We start from the raw sequence: 16742 nt of genomic DNA on the forward strand, positions 1-16742 counted from the left end.
CGCGTTTGTGCAGCAGCAAAGTATATTAAGATCCACAGGATGGAGTTTCAAGTTAACGGGCAATTGTAATGTCTTTGGTCTCACGGACGGCCCGTGGGGCCACATTAAGCAAGGCGCATCATACAGATCATGCCCAAAACTCTAGCATAGAGCACAGGCAATAAAACGTTTAACTGCATTTAGCTTTAAAATATGACGCACTCTTTTCGTCTATTTTCGCTTTGATTAAAATTGCTGGACCAGGTTCCACAGAGCCAAAGTCGTCAGCTTGCTTTGTTTGTTACCCTGCAGACATAGTTATGATTGGCCCCCAACCCTGACTCATAAGATGCTTCCGAGGGCACACACGCCATTTACATCTCATCAGACAAGGGTGCGGTGCACTTACCCCTTCCGCTTTTTTAATGTCGCTGTCATTGTCATCGTATTTTGGAGTGAATTCACAGTTTGAGTCCGCTCGCGCTACGGTGGTTCAGCACATTAGATAGAGGCAAGCAGTTCTGGGCTGCCGGTAAAGTGCGTTTGGCTCTAACTAACCAAAACCTTTAAAGTAAACATGTTGTTCCTGACTAGATTTCACATGCTTTACTTAATCTTGCATTACCTATGTGTTTGTTTTTTCAAGGATTTTGTTACTTATTTTTCACGCACCTATCACTCTTGTCTCCCCTCCCTTATAACCTATTTCCAGGTTCTCCAGCACCACAACGTCATATAAATGGCAATAGCTCTACGCAAATATAATCACTCCTCTGCAAATGAACAGACTAAAGTAAAAAAACATTAGATTTCAATGCTAAAAACTCTAACTTTCACAAATGCGAGACTGCTGCACGCTGCACACTGCACACTGCTGCACGCCTCACACTGCTGCACGCCGCTGCACGCCACACTGCTGCACGCCGCTGCACGCCACACTGCCGCACACTGCTGCACGCCGCACACTGCTGCACGCCGCACACTGCTGCACGCCGCGCACTGCTGCACGCCACGCACTGCTGCACGCCACGCACTGCTGCACGCCACGCACTGCTGCACGCCGCACACTGCTGCACGCCGCTGCATGCCACACTGCTGCATGCCTCACACTGCTACACGAAACACTGCTGCATGCCACACACTGCTGCACGCCGCACACTGCTGCACGCCGCACACTGCTGCACGCCACACACTGCTGCATGCCGCTGCACGCCGCACACTGCTGCACGCCGCACACTGCTGCACGCCGCACACTGCTGCACGCCGCACACTGCTGCATGCTGCACGACACTGCTGCACGCCGCACACTGCTGCACGCCGCACACTGCTGCACGCCGCACACTGCTACACGCCGCACACTGCTGCATGCCGCCCACTGCTGCAAGCCGCTGCACGCCACACACTGCTGCACGCCACACGCTGCTGCACGCTGCACGCCACACGCTGCTGCACGCCTCACACTGCTGCACGCCTCACACTGCTGCACGCCGCACACTGCTGCACTCCACACACTGCTTTTATGCGAGTTTATGCTACTGACATTGTAAATGACAATGCCTTTTATTTGTTTTAAAACCAAAACATAAATAAAAGGCATTGTAATTTTACAATGCCAATAGCTCAAACTCTTATAAATGCGAGACCTATTGCATTGCAAATGCTTGGTTTTTTGATGGCTTGGCTCAGCTCTGCTCATGTCTCCCACAGACGTTTAGTGTCTCATATACTCTTGCAATGGGGAACAATAATTGGGGCAGTCTGAGACTGGGAGGTGGTGCTGGGGCATAATAAGGGCACGCTGTGATAGTGCACTGTGAAGATGCTCAAGGGTAATGCGAGGTCAGTTTTGGTTTACGGTGACAGGGAACTGTAAGGTAAAAGCGGACGGAAGCTGAGAGGAACAATGAAGAGGCACTATGAGAGTACACTTCATGATAATTCACCAACCTCGGCTTGAAAATTCCAGTAAGTGTTAGGGCAAATGAACTTCTCTTTGATTATCCGCTAGTACCAATTCTGCACCTACGCAACTCACGTATGCTATATATTATGTATACAGTTACCTATTAAGGTCTTTGCTCTTGTCACGTTAAACATGTTTCACTTTTTTCACTAGCTTCAAATAAACACTTGGGTAAAATGTTATCTTTATACTCCTTCAGCACCACACTTGAGGTTCATTTACCTCTACGTTGAGATAGCTGATAAACCTGCTGGTTCACACCTTGGGTCTTAATGACATGATATGACATGACGTAAAAGACTACAAGGTAGCATGAACTAAAAAATATTCACCGATTGTACGCAATAGAGGCATGGGTGGCTAGAAGTGAGAGTTTAAAAGGGACACCTACATATTCCCAAAACGCCGAAGAATTGAAAGAAGGATTTAGTGAAACAAGTGGTGACATCAGACACATAAATTTACTCATGACATTTTAAAATTGATACATGCAGAAAGAAGGGATTTAGGATTTATGCAAAATGTTAAATATCCAGACGCTTATGGAGAAAGGAACCATGGTTATACACATTGCAAATGATTTTGCTGGAGACATACCTGTTTCTGCCTTCTGTGGTTGTTTTTGGTCTGAAGATGTCAGTGCACAGGTGGGACCGCAGGAGGCAGTGGTTACAGTTGGCGGGTGGGCAGGCAACACCGGACCTTCAAAGTATAATAGAACATGACATGGATGAGCACATCAGATGCCTATGGAGTTACAATATAAGTATATGTGAAGTACATTTTACCTTAACATGTATAACAAGCATTGGCATAGCCAATAGGTCTCGCCTTTGGGACCTTATAAGTGTTTAGCCATACAACAGTTGATGTTGTTGCACCAAGGATATTGTGCTGCATAACTAAACACTTATAAGGTCCCAAAGGCGAGACCTATTGGCTATGCCAATGCTTGTTCCATGAGTTATTATCTCTGAATTATGTGGATGCGGCGAATTAAAACAGAAAACGTGAGCTTCTAAAGCATCTTGAAGGAGTAGGAGTGAGTACACGGACGGAAATCCTAGTGTGATATGTTCACTTGTAAGAGTGAACGTCAGTATTAAAAAAAAAAACGTCTGGGCATAAGAAGAGACTGGACACTGGTCTGCCTCCAGGAATATCCTTTTGTCACCTGGATCCTGAATAACATCTGCTTTATCTACCTTCTCTTGTCCATTTTTTTCTTTAAGTCCTCCATGGTGTAGTTCCACCAAAATGCATGGACTTAATCTGTCACCTCCTTCCACACCGCTCTAGCTTCACTCCATTAAGATGATAAGCAGCCTTCTGCAACAAAGGTCATTACAAGGTGTCCCACCTCTTTAGTGGAGTTCCTCTTCCTCTTGAGTGAGCGTGGATACTTCCTGGTAACTGTTGCTGAGCTGTAGGTCTCACCCAGGTAGGAAACTCAAGCACTCCAAGGGAAAGGGCAGTGCTAGCTTGTGTCCTGGATTCATGTGCTGGCAGGGTTATTGTAAGCCAGGCATGTATGAATGAGGTCAGGTGAATGATGATTTCCCTAGACTTTCTCAGTTTTCTATAGCAGAGACCTAAATCTCTGCTTCCTTTGCAGAGATCTCTCCGTGTAGACAGTCATGAAATCTGATCACAAACGTATTAGTGTTAGCAGCAATAATGTAATAATTTTTGTTGTTAGTTTCCAAAAACTCATGTATGGGTTTGAGCTATATAATTCATTTTATCGGGTGTATATCTGCACCCAGAATTGGTGAATACCAATAAATTAACCTCCAATCCATAGATGCAAATTTATGTGTGTGGAGATGTCTATACACAAACATTCCCTTGGACGGCGTAGAGCTGAAGGCAGCGACCCAAAGTTGCTTGGTTTCAATATTCACCCTTTGTGCTTCCTCCCAAGATGCAATTTTCGTGTTCCAAGATCACCTTTGAACCCTGTGTGCTCTCCTCTGGTCTTTAAAGTTGCACCTAACAAATCATTGCTGCAGTCCACTCTTTTTGGATGCTCAAATATTTATCAGAAGTGTGTTGTTCCTCCACAAATATATACAACTCTGCAGAAAAAAATGATGCAGATTTTCCCACGATTCACACCACTTTGTGCTTTATCAAGGCGGAAGTCCCGGTGCTTCCAACCACAACTCCCTTTTGTTAATGATTCTCTTTTCATTCTGCTCGCCAAGTCATCTTGTGATAGTCTGACCATGCATTAGGTCTCTTACACCCCTCACTATCCTGACAGCAACACCTAGTTCCCGTCATAAGCCATGGAAATCTGGGAGAGACAGAAAAGAGAAGAGAAAACAAGCATTTGCAATGCAATAGGTCTCGCATTTATAAGAGTTTGAGCTATTGGCATTGTAAAATTACAATGCCTTTTTATTTGTGTTTTAAAACAAATAAAAGGTATTGTCATTTACAATGTCAGTAGCATAAACTCGTATAAAAGCAGTGTGAGGCGTGCAGCAGTGTGAGGCGTGCAGCAGTGTGAGGCGTGCAGCAGTGTGAGGCGTGCAGCAGTGTGCGGCGTGCAGCAGCTGCGTGCAGCATGGAGCAGTGAGTAATGCAGCAGTGTGAGGCGTGCAGCAGTGTGAGGCGTGCAGCAGTGTGAGGCGTGCAGCAGTGTGAGGCGTGCAGCAGTGTGTAATGCAGCAGTGTGCACAGCAGTGTGCGGCAGTGTGCGGCGTGCGGCAGTGTGCGGCGTGCAGCAGTGTGCTGTGTGCAGCAGTGTGTGGCGTGCAGCAGTGTGTGGCATGCAGCGGCGTGCAGCAGCGTGCGGCGTGCAGCAGCGTGCGGCGTGCAGCAGCGTGCAGCAGCGTGCAGCAGTGTGTGGCGTGCAGCAGTGTGTGGCGTGCAGCAGTGTGTGGCGTGCAGCAGTGTGTGGCGTGCAGCAGTGTGTGGCGTGCAGCAGTGTGTGGCGTGCAGCAGTGTGTGGCGTGCAGCAGTTTGTGGCGTGCAGCAGTGTGTGGCGTGCAGCAGTGTGAGGCGTGCAGCAGTGTGGCGTGCAGCAGTGTGCAGCAGTGTGCGGCGTGCAGCAGTGTGCGGCGTGCAGCAGTGTGCGGCGTGCAGCAGTGTGCGGCGTGCAGCAGTGTGCTGCGTGCAGCAGTGTGTGGCGTGCAGCAGTGTGTGGCGTGCAGCAGTGTGTGGCGTGCAGCAGTGTGTGGCGTGCAGCAGTGTGTGGCGTGCAGCAGTGTGAGGCATGTAGCAGTGTTTCATGTAGCAGTGTGAGGCGTGCAGCAGTGTGAGGCGTGCAGCAGTGTGAGGCGTGCAGCAGTGTGAGGCGTGCAGCAGTGTGAGGCGTGCAGCAGTGTGTAATGCAGCAGTGTGTAATGCAGTGTGTGGCGTGCGGTAGTGTGTGGCGTGCGGTAGTGTGCTGCGTGCAGCAGTGTGCTGCGTGCAGCAGCGTGAGGCGTGCAGCAGCGTGAGGCGTGCAGCAGCGTGAGGCGTGCAGCAGCGTGAGGCGTGCAGCAGCGTGCGGCGTGCAGCAGCGTGTGGCGTGCAGCAGTGTGTGGCGTGCAGCAGTGTGAGGCGTGCAGCAGTGTGAGGCGTGCAGCAGTGTGAAGCGTGCAGCAGTGTGAAGCGTGCAGCAGTGTGAGGCGTGCAGCAGTGTGAGGCGTGCAGCAGTGTGAGGCGTGCAGCAGTGTGAGGCGTGCAGCAGTGTGAGGCGTGCAGCAGTGTGAGGCGTGCAGCAGTGTGAGGCGTGCAGCAGTGTGAGGCGTGCAGCAGTGTGAGGCGTGCAGCAGTGTGTGGCGTGCGGTAGTGTGTGGCGTGCAGCAGTGTGTGGCGTGCAGCAGTGTGCGGCGTGCAGCAGTGTGCTGCGTGCAGCAGCGTGAGGCGTGCAGCAGCGTGAGGCGTGCAGCAGCGTGAGGCGTGCAGCAGCGTGAGGCGTGCAGCAGCGTGCGGCGTGCAGCAGCGTGCGGCGTGCAGCAGCGTGCGGCGTGCAGCTGCGTGCTGCGTGCAGCATTGTGTGGCGTGCAGCATTGTGTGGCGTGCAGCAGCGTGAGGCGTGCAGCAGTGTGAGGCGTGCAGCAGTGTGAAGCGTGCAGCAGTGTGAGGCGTGCAGCAGTGTGAGGCGTGCAGCAGTGTGTGGCGTGCAGCAGTGTGTGGCGTGCAGCAGTGTGTGGCGTGCAGCAGTGTGTGGCGTGCAGCAGTGTGTGGCGTGCAGCAGTGTGAGGCATGCAGCAGTGTTGCATGTAGCAGTGTGAGGCGTGCGGCGTGCAGCAGTGTGAGGCGTGCAGCAGTGTGAGGCGTGCAGCAGTGTGTAATGCAGCAGTGTGCGCAGCAGTGTGGCGTGCGGCAGTGTGTGGCGTGCGGCAGTGTGTGGCGTGCGGCAGTGTGTGGCGTGCAGCAGTGTGTGGCGTGCAGCAGTGTGAGGCGTGCAGCAGTGTGAGGCGTGCAGCAGTGTGAGGCGTGCAGCAGTGTGAGGCGTGCAGCAGTGTGCGGCGTGCAGCAGTGTGCGGCGTGCAGCAGTGTGTAATGCAGCAGTGTGCGGCGTGCGGTAGTGTGCGGCGTGCAGCAGTGTGCGGCGTGCAGCAGTGTGTGGCGTGGTTTGTAAACAACAAGAAAAGCGGACATCAAAGGAAGGGTGGGAGGGAACGAGCATATGGGGTGTGAGTTATAACGAAAGTTAATTGTTGTAAGAGGGGATGCAGGAAGTGAGGCCGCTAAGAGGGGATGCAGAAAGTGAGGCCGCTGGCGCCGGGATCGAACCACAGGCTCTGCCGTCCGGAGTCCACCACTCTGACCACTGCACCACGCCTCTCCCTCTCTTTTGAAGAGATACCGCTGTGTCGGCGATTTGTATGTGTTGATGCATAGCCACGAGTGTCTGCGCTTGTGAAAGCGTTCCTTATCTTGTGCCCAGGATAATAGCCTTCTTTGTTTGTTTACTGAGAGTTTAGAAGTGTGATGCGTTAAGTGTGTTTCCCACAGATGTTGCGAGGCCAGTTCTCCTAAAGCCTCACTTGCCTTTGGCCAGCAATTTGTTTGACTGTTAGCCTGAATCTCGTTCCAGATTAATGCTTCTAGAGTGTTCAGAAGGCCCATTCTTACCGATGGCAGGTACTAAAGAAGGGCACTGTGCTGTGCTAGTGCATGCTCGCGGAATCCAAATTGTGCCGATGACGTGTGTTGTGGGAGATGGAATAGCACCACATAGTACACCCAATTCCCTCACATGAATGTAGTCTCTTTAAGTCCAACATTTAATTTCTGAGAGGCTGCCTCATATCATAATGCTTGTGCAGTTGGGATGGCCCATCTCCCAACACAACACTGCCTTGCTTGTGTTCCACTTCAGGGTGGTCTGGAAAGGAAAAACAGAAAGAAGTTTGGGGTATAATACACTGATTCAAGTGGTAGGTCGATGTTGAGATTTCAGCTGGGTCACTCAGAAAGCTAATGTTAGTATCGAACTAAGCAATTTATCTAACTTTAGCACTGCTTTATGTTGATATTTTTCGACTCAATGTCCAGGTGGCATGACTATTTCCATGTTTAAACTGCAGCTATAGTTATGCCTCTGACAGCAAGCATTGTGAAGTCAAAAGTCAACTGTAAGAATTTATTACAGATGATCAGCTACATACTTTTCCGTGTATTATCAATCAATCAATCAATCAGTGACATTTATAGAGCGCACTACATACCCGTAGGGTCTCAAGGCGCTGGGGGTGGGGGGGTGCCGCTACTGCTCGAACAGCCATGTCTTCAGCTTCTTCCTGAAGGAGAGGTGGTCTTGGGTCAGGCGCAGGTCGGTCGGGAGGGAGTTCCAGGTCTTGGCGGCCAGGTAGGAGAAGGACCTTCCTCCTGTGGTCGCTCTTCGGATGCGGGGGACGGCGGCGAGGGCGAGGTTGGCTGATCGGAGGTGGCGTTTGGGAGCGTAGAAGTTGACTCGGCTGTTGAGGTAGCCTCGGGCCTTGGTCGTGTAGCGCTTTGTGTGCGTGGGTGAGGAGGCGGAAGGTGATTCTTTTGTTGACGGGGAGCCAGTGAAGGTCTCTCAGATGTCCGGAGATGTGGCTGGTTCGTGGGATGTCGAGGATGAGTCTGGCTGAGGCGTTCTGGATCCGCTGGAGTCTCTTCTGGAGCTTGGCGGTGGTACCGGCGTAGAGGGCGTTGCCGTAGTCCAGTCGGCTGGTGACGAGGGCCTGGGTGACGGTCCTCCTGGTCTCGGTGGGGATCCACCAGAAGATCTTCCGTAGCATGCGTAGGATGTTGAAGCACGCCGAGGAGACGGCGTTGACTTGCCTGGTCATGGAGAGGGAGGAGTCCAGGATGAAGCCCAGGTTGCGTGCATGGTCTGTCGGTTTGAGTGCGTAACAATACAATGTGATAAGTAAAACTACAAGTCCCAGAGTGCAACATGCCCCTAGCTGTAAACGTCATGGCGGAATAACGTGTCAAACGCTGACATCGGCCAATTTGTCAGTTATGAATGGATCTACCTGTTATCTATACATCTATCTGTAAAGCTACCCCTCTTCCTTCCGCAATTTATTGAATTTTTTCACGTGAGCCCAAGTGGTGCATCTGCTTGGAATTGTGCCTTTAGGGCAGCTGTAGGCTGACACTGTGGCGGCCCCTCCCCCCTCTTAAGCCCGTTTCATAGCACGCTGCTTTCGTTTGCCAGACAGCCGAGGAGTGGTGAGTTGTAACTGGTGATTCACGAGAGCGTGGCTTATGAAATTGACGTTTTGTGTTGTGAAAGTGCTCGAGAGCAGTGTTTATGTATTCTGTAGCGTGAAGACTTGCTTTGTACTACTGGTAAACAAAACTATACAATAATAAAACTATTCGAGTGATGCTAGCAAACCCCGCATGCCTCGTTCTCACAACGGACTCGGATCTCTAAATCTTTCCATCACAGATTTAGACTACAGATTGTGACTATTATGCATTCTGTTTAGGTTGAAGTGATTAATTGCAGATTAGCCACAACCCTCGGATCTCTTTCGTGAGTTTAAGGCTTAAGTAGGACTTGATTAGTTCTGTTTGTGGCAGCTGTGAATCTGTAATACAATTGCATGATATCTTCTGTGTAATTGGGGACTCTTGCAAACAGTATTTTACAGGTAACCAGTACATACGTAGCTTTTCTTAATTTTTCTTAATTTAATGCAAGTGTCTAATTTACTGGTCGGTGTTCAGCGTGTTTACTGCTCTATGTTAGCGCTTTGGCCGGGCTATCCGTTCCTGCTACTTGCCTGCAAGTTTTAGGGCCCACAATTCAAGGGTTGGGAAGAGCACAGTGTGTGGGAAATCCTGTGAAAAAATAGCCAGTGTTGAAGATATGTTTTGTTACACCTGGCTTACTTATGAAGTGGCACAAAACACTCAGCGCTATACCGTGCGGGGAGTGTGGTTGAAAGAAAATCTGTGTGGGGAGCGTTTTCGTGTTGTGCGTGTCCAGAGAGGGCCTCTGTGTTGGATGAGGGGACAAGAGACAGTGTGCAGTTTCTGAATGTGTAGTGTGCTGGCGTCTCTGATTTCGCGATCGCTATCACATCAAAGCGGCCATGCGGCCCGCGAAAGTGAAAGCAAACGAGTGCTTTCAGGCCTCCAAATGGTGCGCGCGCCCGGCCGACGCACATGCACTGTATTTGGAGGCCTGAAAAGCCACTGTTTGCACTTCCAAAACTCGCTTACTATAAGTCTCGCCAGAGCAGCGCTAAAGCGCTGTCTCAGGCGAGACCTAAAAAGGAGGGAGAGCAATTTGTTTGAGTTTTAGTTTTGATGTTACAATTTAAATTAACACAAGTGAATGCAAAATGTGTTCATGTAAACATCAGTCTAAATATATGCTTACTTTGCTTTGAATACAGGATGAGTGGCGATTTTCTGGACAGTACATTGTTGTACTTAAGGAGGACACTCACAAATCCCAGACGGACCGGACCATTCGAAGACTGCAAGCACGCGCCGCAAAGCACGGCTACCTGACAAAAATTATCCATGCGTTTCATGTGCTATTTCCAGGCTTTGTGGTCAAGATGAGCAGTGATTTGCTAGATATGGTAAGATACTCTTCAACATTAAGGTCAAGATGAGCAGTGATTTGCTAGATATGGTAAGATACTCTTCAACATTAAGGTCAAGATGAGCAGGGATTTGCTAGATATGGTAAGATATTCTTTAACATTATGGTTATGAGCAGTGATTCGCTAGCTATGGTATGATACTCTTTAATAATACTCTTGCATACTCTCAGCTCTATTTAGTTCATCGCTTAAATTCACAGATTATGACATTTAATTAAACTTAACTATGCCTGGTGGGCATATTAAAATTTAAAACAATTCAATTAGGCTCTTGAATCATCATTCTTATGTCTCTGCCTTTGCTTTTGCACAGTAGATCGTGTTTGATTGGGCCTTGCAGAGTTTATTAGCATTTGCAGTGTTCCCTTAAGAAGTGTATTCACTCCCCTAGAATAGCCAGTTCCTGTTTCCTGCTTTTGCTTGCCTGCTGTGCTTAGGAAGAGCACATATGTTTTAGATAAGGGGTTCGTGCACCCTACGTCTTACAAATAATGACCTCATCTCTTGAGGCGGAGAATGATTTATTGCATACATTTTATATAACAATCTTTGCTTTAAGCTTGTGCAGTTTTTCACAGTGCTTCATATGATATTATTCACGAGGCACGTGCCTTTTTATAATGTATGAACTTGAAAGCATAGTTTGCATTCCCTAATAGTTATAAAGTTTGAAAACAAAAGAGTCGCCTTGTAAGCTTTAGCCATTTCACAGTAGTACAACTGGAAGAAATGCTCCCACATAGTTTTCAGTAGTCACATTGGAGTGTGTTCATGTAAGTATAACTGCAGAGAAATGGGGTTTAAGATCAGTCGCAGAAAGGGTTATGAATACAAGTTGGCAATTTGGTTCATGTACAAAAAAACCAATGTTTTTTCTCAAAGATAGTGGACACAAGTTGTTAGCTTTTTCATAACTTTGTATTTGGAGATGAGAGTTCGAACAAAAAGAGCCTACCGAGCTGTCCGCGAGGAGCCCTATTCTGCATCAGTGGAGTTGGGAGATAAAACTCCGACAGAACATTACAGGGTGAAACTATAGATAGAAAAACATCACATAAAAACATTGATCAACCAACACTGATTTTTTTTTTTTGTGCAAAATGTTTTCCTGTGCAAAAAGTAACTATTGAGCGTGAAAAAAAATGTAAAAGGTGTTTTGTATTGCTAAACTGTACTAGGAAAACAAATGATAGTACGTAAAGGGCCCAACATGCCCTTAAAGAATTTTCGGGAGCGGAGAATAATAGTTTTTTTCACTACAACCACATATAAATAGGTGGAAGGGGAAAGGTTATGCCACTTACATAAAGGGGATTTTGGTTCGTAGGGGGAAGTAGTTTTCCATTGTTTGAAGAAAAATTCACAGTATGTGTCAGACCTGTCAGCCCTTTGGCAGCTCTCTCCTCATTTTATTCTTTTTCCCTTTTCCTTCTAAACATTTTTTCTGTCCACTAACTACTTTTTGGGTGTTGATGTAGAGGCTCTGGGCGCCCTCTTCTTACTATCTGAGGGAGAGGCGCAAGATGCTTCAATGAAGAAACAGGAAGAGAGAGGGTAGCCTCACAAAATGGTGGTTCCAACTGTCACCTCAGCAGCTGGGCCATAGACTGCCATGAGAGGTTCCAGAACCTTCTGGACCACTCTGGCCAGTCAGGCCCCAGGTGATAAATAGAGGGGAGAGCAGGGCGGCCATTTTAGGACGGAGCTGAGAGATGAGATAGTCAGGAGTAAGGCACCTGAGTGGGTAGGTGGCTGCGCTAGGAAGGGAATGGACAGATCTTAGGGTCTGCGCGATTTTCCTCACCAGTGGCACCACCCTCAACCTTCTGACCGGTCCCTGACTCAGCCAATGACTTTGAAGGTCATCGTTACCCTGGGGGCTCCCAGGTAGTCAGTATCCCTGAAGGAGGACCAAGGGAAGAATCGCCGTCTGGGACTCCCTTTCCCTCATCCCTGTTGGGCCTGAGATATTGATTCAACATTAAGGTCAAGATGAGCAGGGATTTGCTAGATATGGTAAGATACTCTTCAACATTAAGGTCAAGATGAGCAGTGATTTGCTAGATATGGTAAGATACTCTTCAACATTAAGGTCAAGATGAGCAGGAATTTGCTAGATATGGTAAGATACTCTTCAACATTAAGGTCAAGATGAGCAGTGATTTGCTAGATATGGTAAGATATTCTTTAACATTATGGTTATGAGCAGTGATTCGCTAGCTATGGTATGATACTCTTTAATAATACTCTTGCATACTCTCAGCTCTATTTAGTTCATCGCTTAAATTCACAGATTATGACATTTAATTAAACTTAACTATGCCTGGTGGGCATATTAAAATTTAAAACAATTCAATTAGGCTCTTGAATCATCATTCTTATGTCTCTGCCTTTGCTTTTGCACAGTAGATCGTGTTTGATTGGGCCTTGCAGAGTTTATTAGCATTTGCAGTGTTCCCTTAAGAAGTGTATTCACTCCCCTAGAATAGCCAGTTCCTGTTTCCTGCTTTTGCTTGCCTGCTGTGCTTAGGAAGAGCACATATGTTTTAGATAAGGGGTTCGTGCACCCTACGTCTTACAAATAATGACCTCATCTCTTGAGGCGGAGAATGATTTATTGCATACATTTTATATAACAATCTTTGCTTTAAGCTTGTGCAGTTTTTCACAGTGCTTCATATGATATTATTCACGAGGCACGTGCCTTTTTATAATGTATGAACTTGAAAGCATAGTTTGCATTCCCTAATAGTTATAAAGTTTGAAAACAAAAGAGTCGCCTTGTAAGCTTTAGCCATTTCACAGTAGTACAACTGGAAGAAATGCTCCCACATAGTTTTCAGTAGTCACATTGGAGTGTGTTCATGTAAGTATAACTGCAGAGAAATGGGGTTTAAGATCAGTCGCAGAAAGGGTTATGAATACAAGTTGGCAATTTGGTTCATGTACAAAAAAACCAATGTTTTTTCTCAAAGATAGTGGACACAAGTTGTTAGCTTTTTCATAACTTTGTATTTGGAGATGAGAGTTCGAACAAAAAGAGCCTACCGAGCTGTCCGCGAGGAGCCCTATTCTGCATCAGTGGAGTTGGGAGATAAAACTCCGACAGAACATTACAGGGTGAAACTATAGATAGAAAAACATCACATAAAAACATTGATCAACCAACACTGATTTTTTTTTTTGTGCAAAATGTTTTCCTGTGCAAAAAGTAACTATTGAGCGTGAAAAAAAATGTAAAAGGTGTTTTGTATTGCTAAACTGTACTAGGAAAACAAATGATAGTACGTAAAGGGCCCAACATGCCCTTAAAGAATTTTCGGGAGCGGAGAATAATAGTTTTTTTCACTACAACCACATATAAATAGGTGGAAGGGGAAAGGTTATGCCACTTACATAAAGGGGATTTTGGTTCGTAGGGGGAAGTAGTTTTCCATTGTTTGAAGAAAAATTCACAGTATGTGTCAGACCTGTCAGCCCTTTGGCAGCTCTCTCCTCATTTTATTCTTTTTCCCTTTTCCTTCTAAACATTTTTTCTGTCCACTAACTACTTTTTGGGTGTTGATGTAGAGGCTCTGGGCGCCCTCTTCTTACTATCTGAGGGAGAGGCGCAAGATGCTTCAATGAAGAAACAGGAAGAGAGAGGGTAGCCTCACAAAATGGTGGTTCCAACTGTCACCTCAGCAGCTGGGCCATAGACTGCCATGAGAGGTTCCAGAACCTTCTGGACCACTCTGGCCAGTCAGGCCCCAGGTGATAAATAGAGGGGAGAGCAGGGCGGCCATTTTAGGACGGAGCTGAGAGATGAGATAGTCAGGAGTAAGGCACCTGAGTGGGTAGGTGGCTGCGCTAGGAAGGGAATGGACAGATCTTAGGGTCTGCGCGATTTTCCTCACCAGTGGCACCACCCTCAACCTTCTGACCGGTCCCTGACTCAGCCAATGACTTTGAAGGTCATCGTTACCCTGGGGGCTCCCAGGTAGTCAGTATCCCTGAAGGAGGACCAAGGGAAGAATCGCCGTCTGGGACTCCCTTTCCCTCATCCCTGTTGGGCCTGAGATATTGATTCAACATTAAGGTCAAGATGAGCAGGGATTTGCTAGATATGGTAAGATACTCTTCAACATTAAGGTCAAGATGAGCAGTGATTTGCTAGATATGGTAAGATACTCTTCAACATTAAGGTCAAGATGAGCAGGAATTTGCTAGATATGGTAAGATACTCTTCAACATTAAGGTCAAGATGAGCAGTGATTTGCTAGATATGGTAAGATATTCTTTAACATTATGGTTATGAGCAGTGATTCGCTAGCTATGGTATGATACTCTTTAATAATACTCTTGCATACTCTCAGCTCTATTTAGTTCATCGCTTAAATTCACAGATTATGACATTTAATTAAACTTAACTATGCCTGGTGGGCATATTAAAATTTAAAACAATTCAATTAGGCTCTTGAATCATCATTCTTATGTCTCTGCCTTTGCTTTTGCACAGTAGATCGTGTTTGATTGGGCCTTGCAGAATTTATTAGCATTTGCAGTGTTCCCTTAAGAAGTGTATTCACTCCCCTAGAATAGCCAGTTCCTGTTTCCTGCTTTTGCTTGCCTGCTGTGCTTAGGAAGAGCACATATGTTTTAGATAAGGGGTTCGTGCACCCTACGTCTTACAAATAATGACCTCATCTCTTGAGGCGGAGAATGATTTATTGCATACATTTTATATAACCATCTTTGCTTTAAGCTTGTGCAGTTTTTCACAGTGCTTCATATGATATTATTCACGAGGCACGTGCCTTTTTATAATGTATGAACTTGAAAGCATAGTTTGCATTCCCTAATAATTATAAAGTTTGAAAACAAAAGAGTCGCCTTGTAAGCTTTAGCCATTTCACAGTAGTACAACTGGAAGAAATGCTCCCACATAGTTTTCAGTAGTCACATTGGAGTGTGTTCATGTAAGTATAACTGCAGAGAAATGGGGTTTAAGATCAGTCGCAGAAAGGGTTATGAATACAAGTTGGCAATTTGGTTCATGTACAAAAAAAACAATGCAGCTCGGCCATAGACTGCCATGAGAGGTTCCAGAACCTTCTGGACCACTCTGGCCAGTCAGGCCCCAGGTGATAAATAGAGGGGAGAGCAGGGCGGCCATTTTAGGACGGAGCTGAGAGATGAGATAGTCAGGAGTAAGGCACCTGAGTGGGGAGGTGGCTGCGCTAGGAAGGGAATGGACAGATCTTAGGGTCTGCACGATTTTCCTCACCAGTGGCACCACCCTCAACCTTCTGACCGGTCCCTGACTCAGCCAATGACTTTGAAGGTCATCGTTACCCTGGGGGCTCCCAGGTAGTCAGTATCCCTGAAGGAGGACCAAGGGAAGAATCGCCGTCTGGGACTCCCTTTCCCTCATCCCTGTTGGGCCTGAGATATTGATTCAGACTGGCCTTAGCGATTTCCCTTGATCTCTGACTAAAGGGAAGATATCTGTGCCCAGTGAATAAGAAGAGCTCTGATAGCCCCTTCATCTGCATCGGAGAACTCCTGGCCCCCTTAAGTTCAGCCCCCCCCTGTCACGAGTCTCTACCTGGAACTATCACTGCCGCCCCCCAGAGGTCGGGAGGTTGCCGGGTGTCCTCCGGAGGTGGCCCGCTGTTGCCGCGGGTTCTGTGGAGAGGCTTAATGTGGGTAACTGGTGAGCAAGCGTCACCGCTGCCAAGCTGAGGAGATTTGTATTTCGGAAGAAGGGACGAGCTTCGGCCTGGAAGCCGCCGTCCTGCTGTCACGTGAGGAGGGGGCTGACGCCGAAGCGCCGCCCCACTGCTGTCATACACGGGTGAAGGCCGCGCACCCGCAAGCCGCGCTGCTACGGGTGGCTGCGGGCACGCTTTCCCTGAGGAAGCGGAGTGGTAGTAGCCTGCGCCTGGCCTAGGAGTCTGCTGCAGAATGGGACAGCAGCAGTGAGGGAGTGCTAGAGCGAGGCCCCCACCAACGAAGGAGTCCACACTACGGGGAAGCCCTTGGGGGAGGTGGTCGGTGGTTGTGCCCTGATTTCGGCCTCGGGGAGATCTCCGTTGTCAGCGTGTGAAGCCCTGTCTGTCCCGTAAGGAGTGGGAACTCCACGCCAGGCTCCGCCGAACTTCCAGAGAGGAGGACACCGATGCGTAATCAGTAAGCGGGGTATAATAAGAAGGGGGGAGAGCACAGGATACTACGGACTTAAGGCCAGCTGATGTCCGGGTAAAACCGAGTGCCGGTCACAGGGGAAGCCAGGTTTTAAGATCAAAACTCCGGCACGATGTTGTATTCACTCAGGAGACTGTAGTTTACCCATTGAGACTGTCAAAAATAGTGCTAGAAATAATAGATTTCTTCCCAGTAACAGAGAAAGTTTCATGTAGGATGCTTATGTGTAACAGCTTGCCTTCCAGTGAAAGAGGGATTTCCTTGTATATTGCCTAGCTGTAACCACCTGATTCACAGCAGCAGAGTAACAGTTCCAAAATAGCATCTAAATGTAAAGTATTGATAATATGCGACAGTATAAGATTTTGGAAGTATAGCGCCTAGAGTAACCATCTGACCAAAGAGCATTGTGTAGACTAGATGACCATTCGAAATCCAGTACTATGTAACTGTTGTGTGGAGCATTATCTGGGGGACTTCAAACCGGGGCTCCAGGATCAAGGTGCTGGAGTGAAACATCCAATGGTGCTTAGGTATTTGCTATATTGAAGTAA

General features: G+C 47.7%; 1 protein-coding gene across 4 annotated transcripts in view; it reads left to right on the plus strand.

Annotated features, from left to right (window-relative positions):
- Positions 1 to 16742, plus strand: part of PCSK9 (proprotein convertase subtilisin/kexin type 9) — a 172725-nt gene that overhangs the window by 59187 nt on the left and 96796 nt on the right. For 2 of the 4 annotated variants that reach the window (XM_085602522.1, XM_085602521.1), the window contains exon 2: positions 9787 to 9978. In XM_085602522.1, the coding sequence (XP_085458648.1) occupies positions 9787 to 9978 (192 nt within the window). Of the gene's footprint in view, positions 1 to 9786; positions 9979 to 14244; positions 14270 to 16742 lie in introns of those variants that run through there. The other 2 variants (XM_085602523.1, XM_085602525.1) reach the window with 1 other exon arrangement.

This window comes from Triturus cristatus, chromosome 4_2, assembly GCF_964204655.1.
Source record: "Triturus cristatus chromosome 4_2, aTriCri1.1, whole genome shotgun sequence".
NCBI classification, from domain to species: domain Eukaryota; kingdom Metazoa; phylum Chordata; class Amphibia; order Caudata; family Salamandridae; genus Triturus; species Triturus cristatus.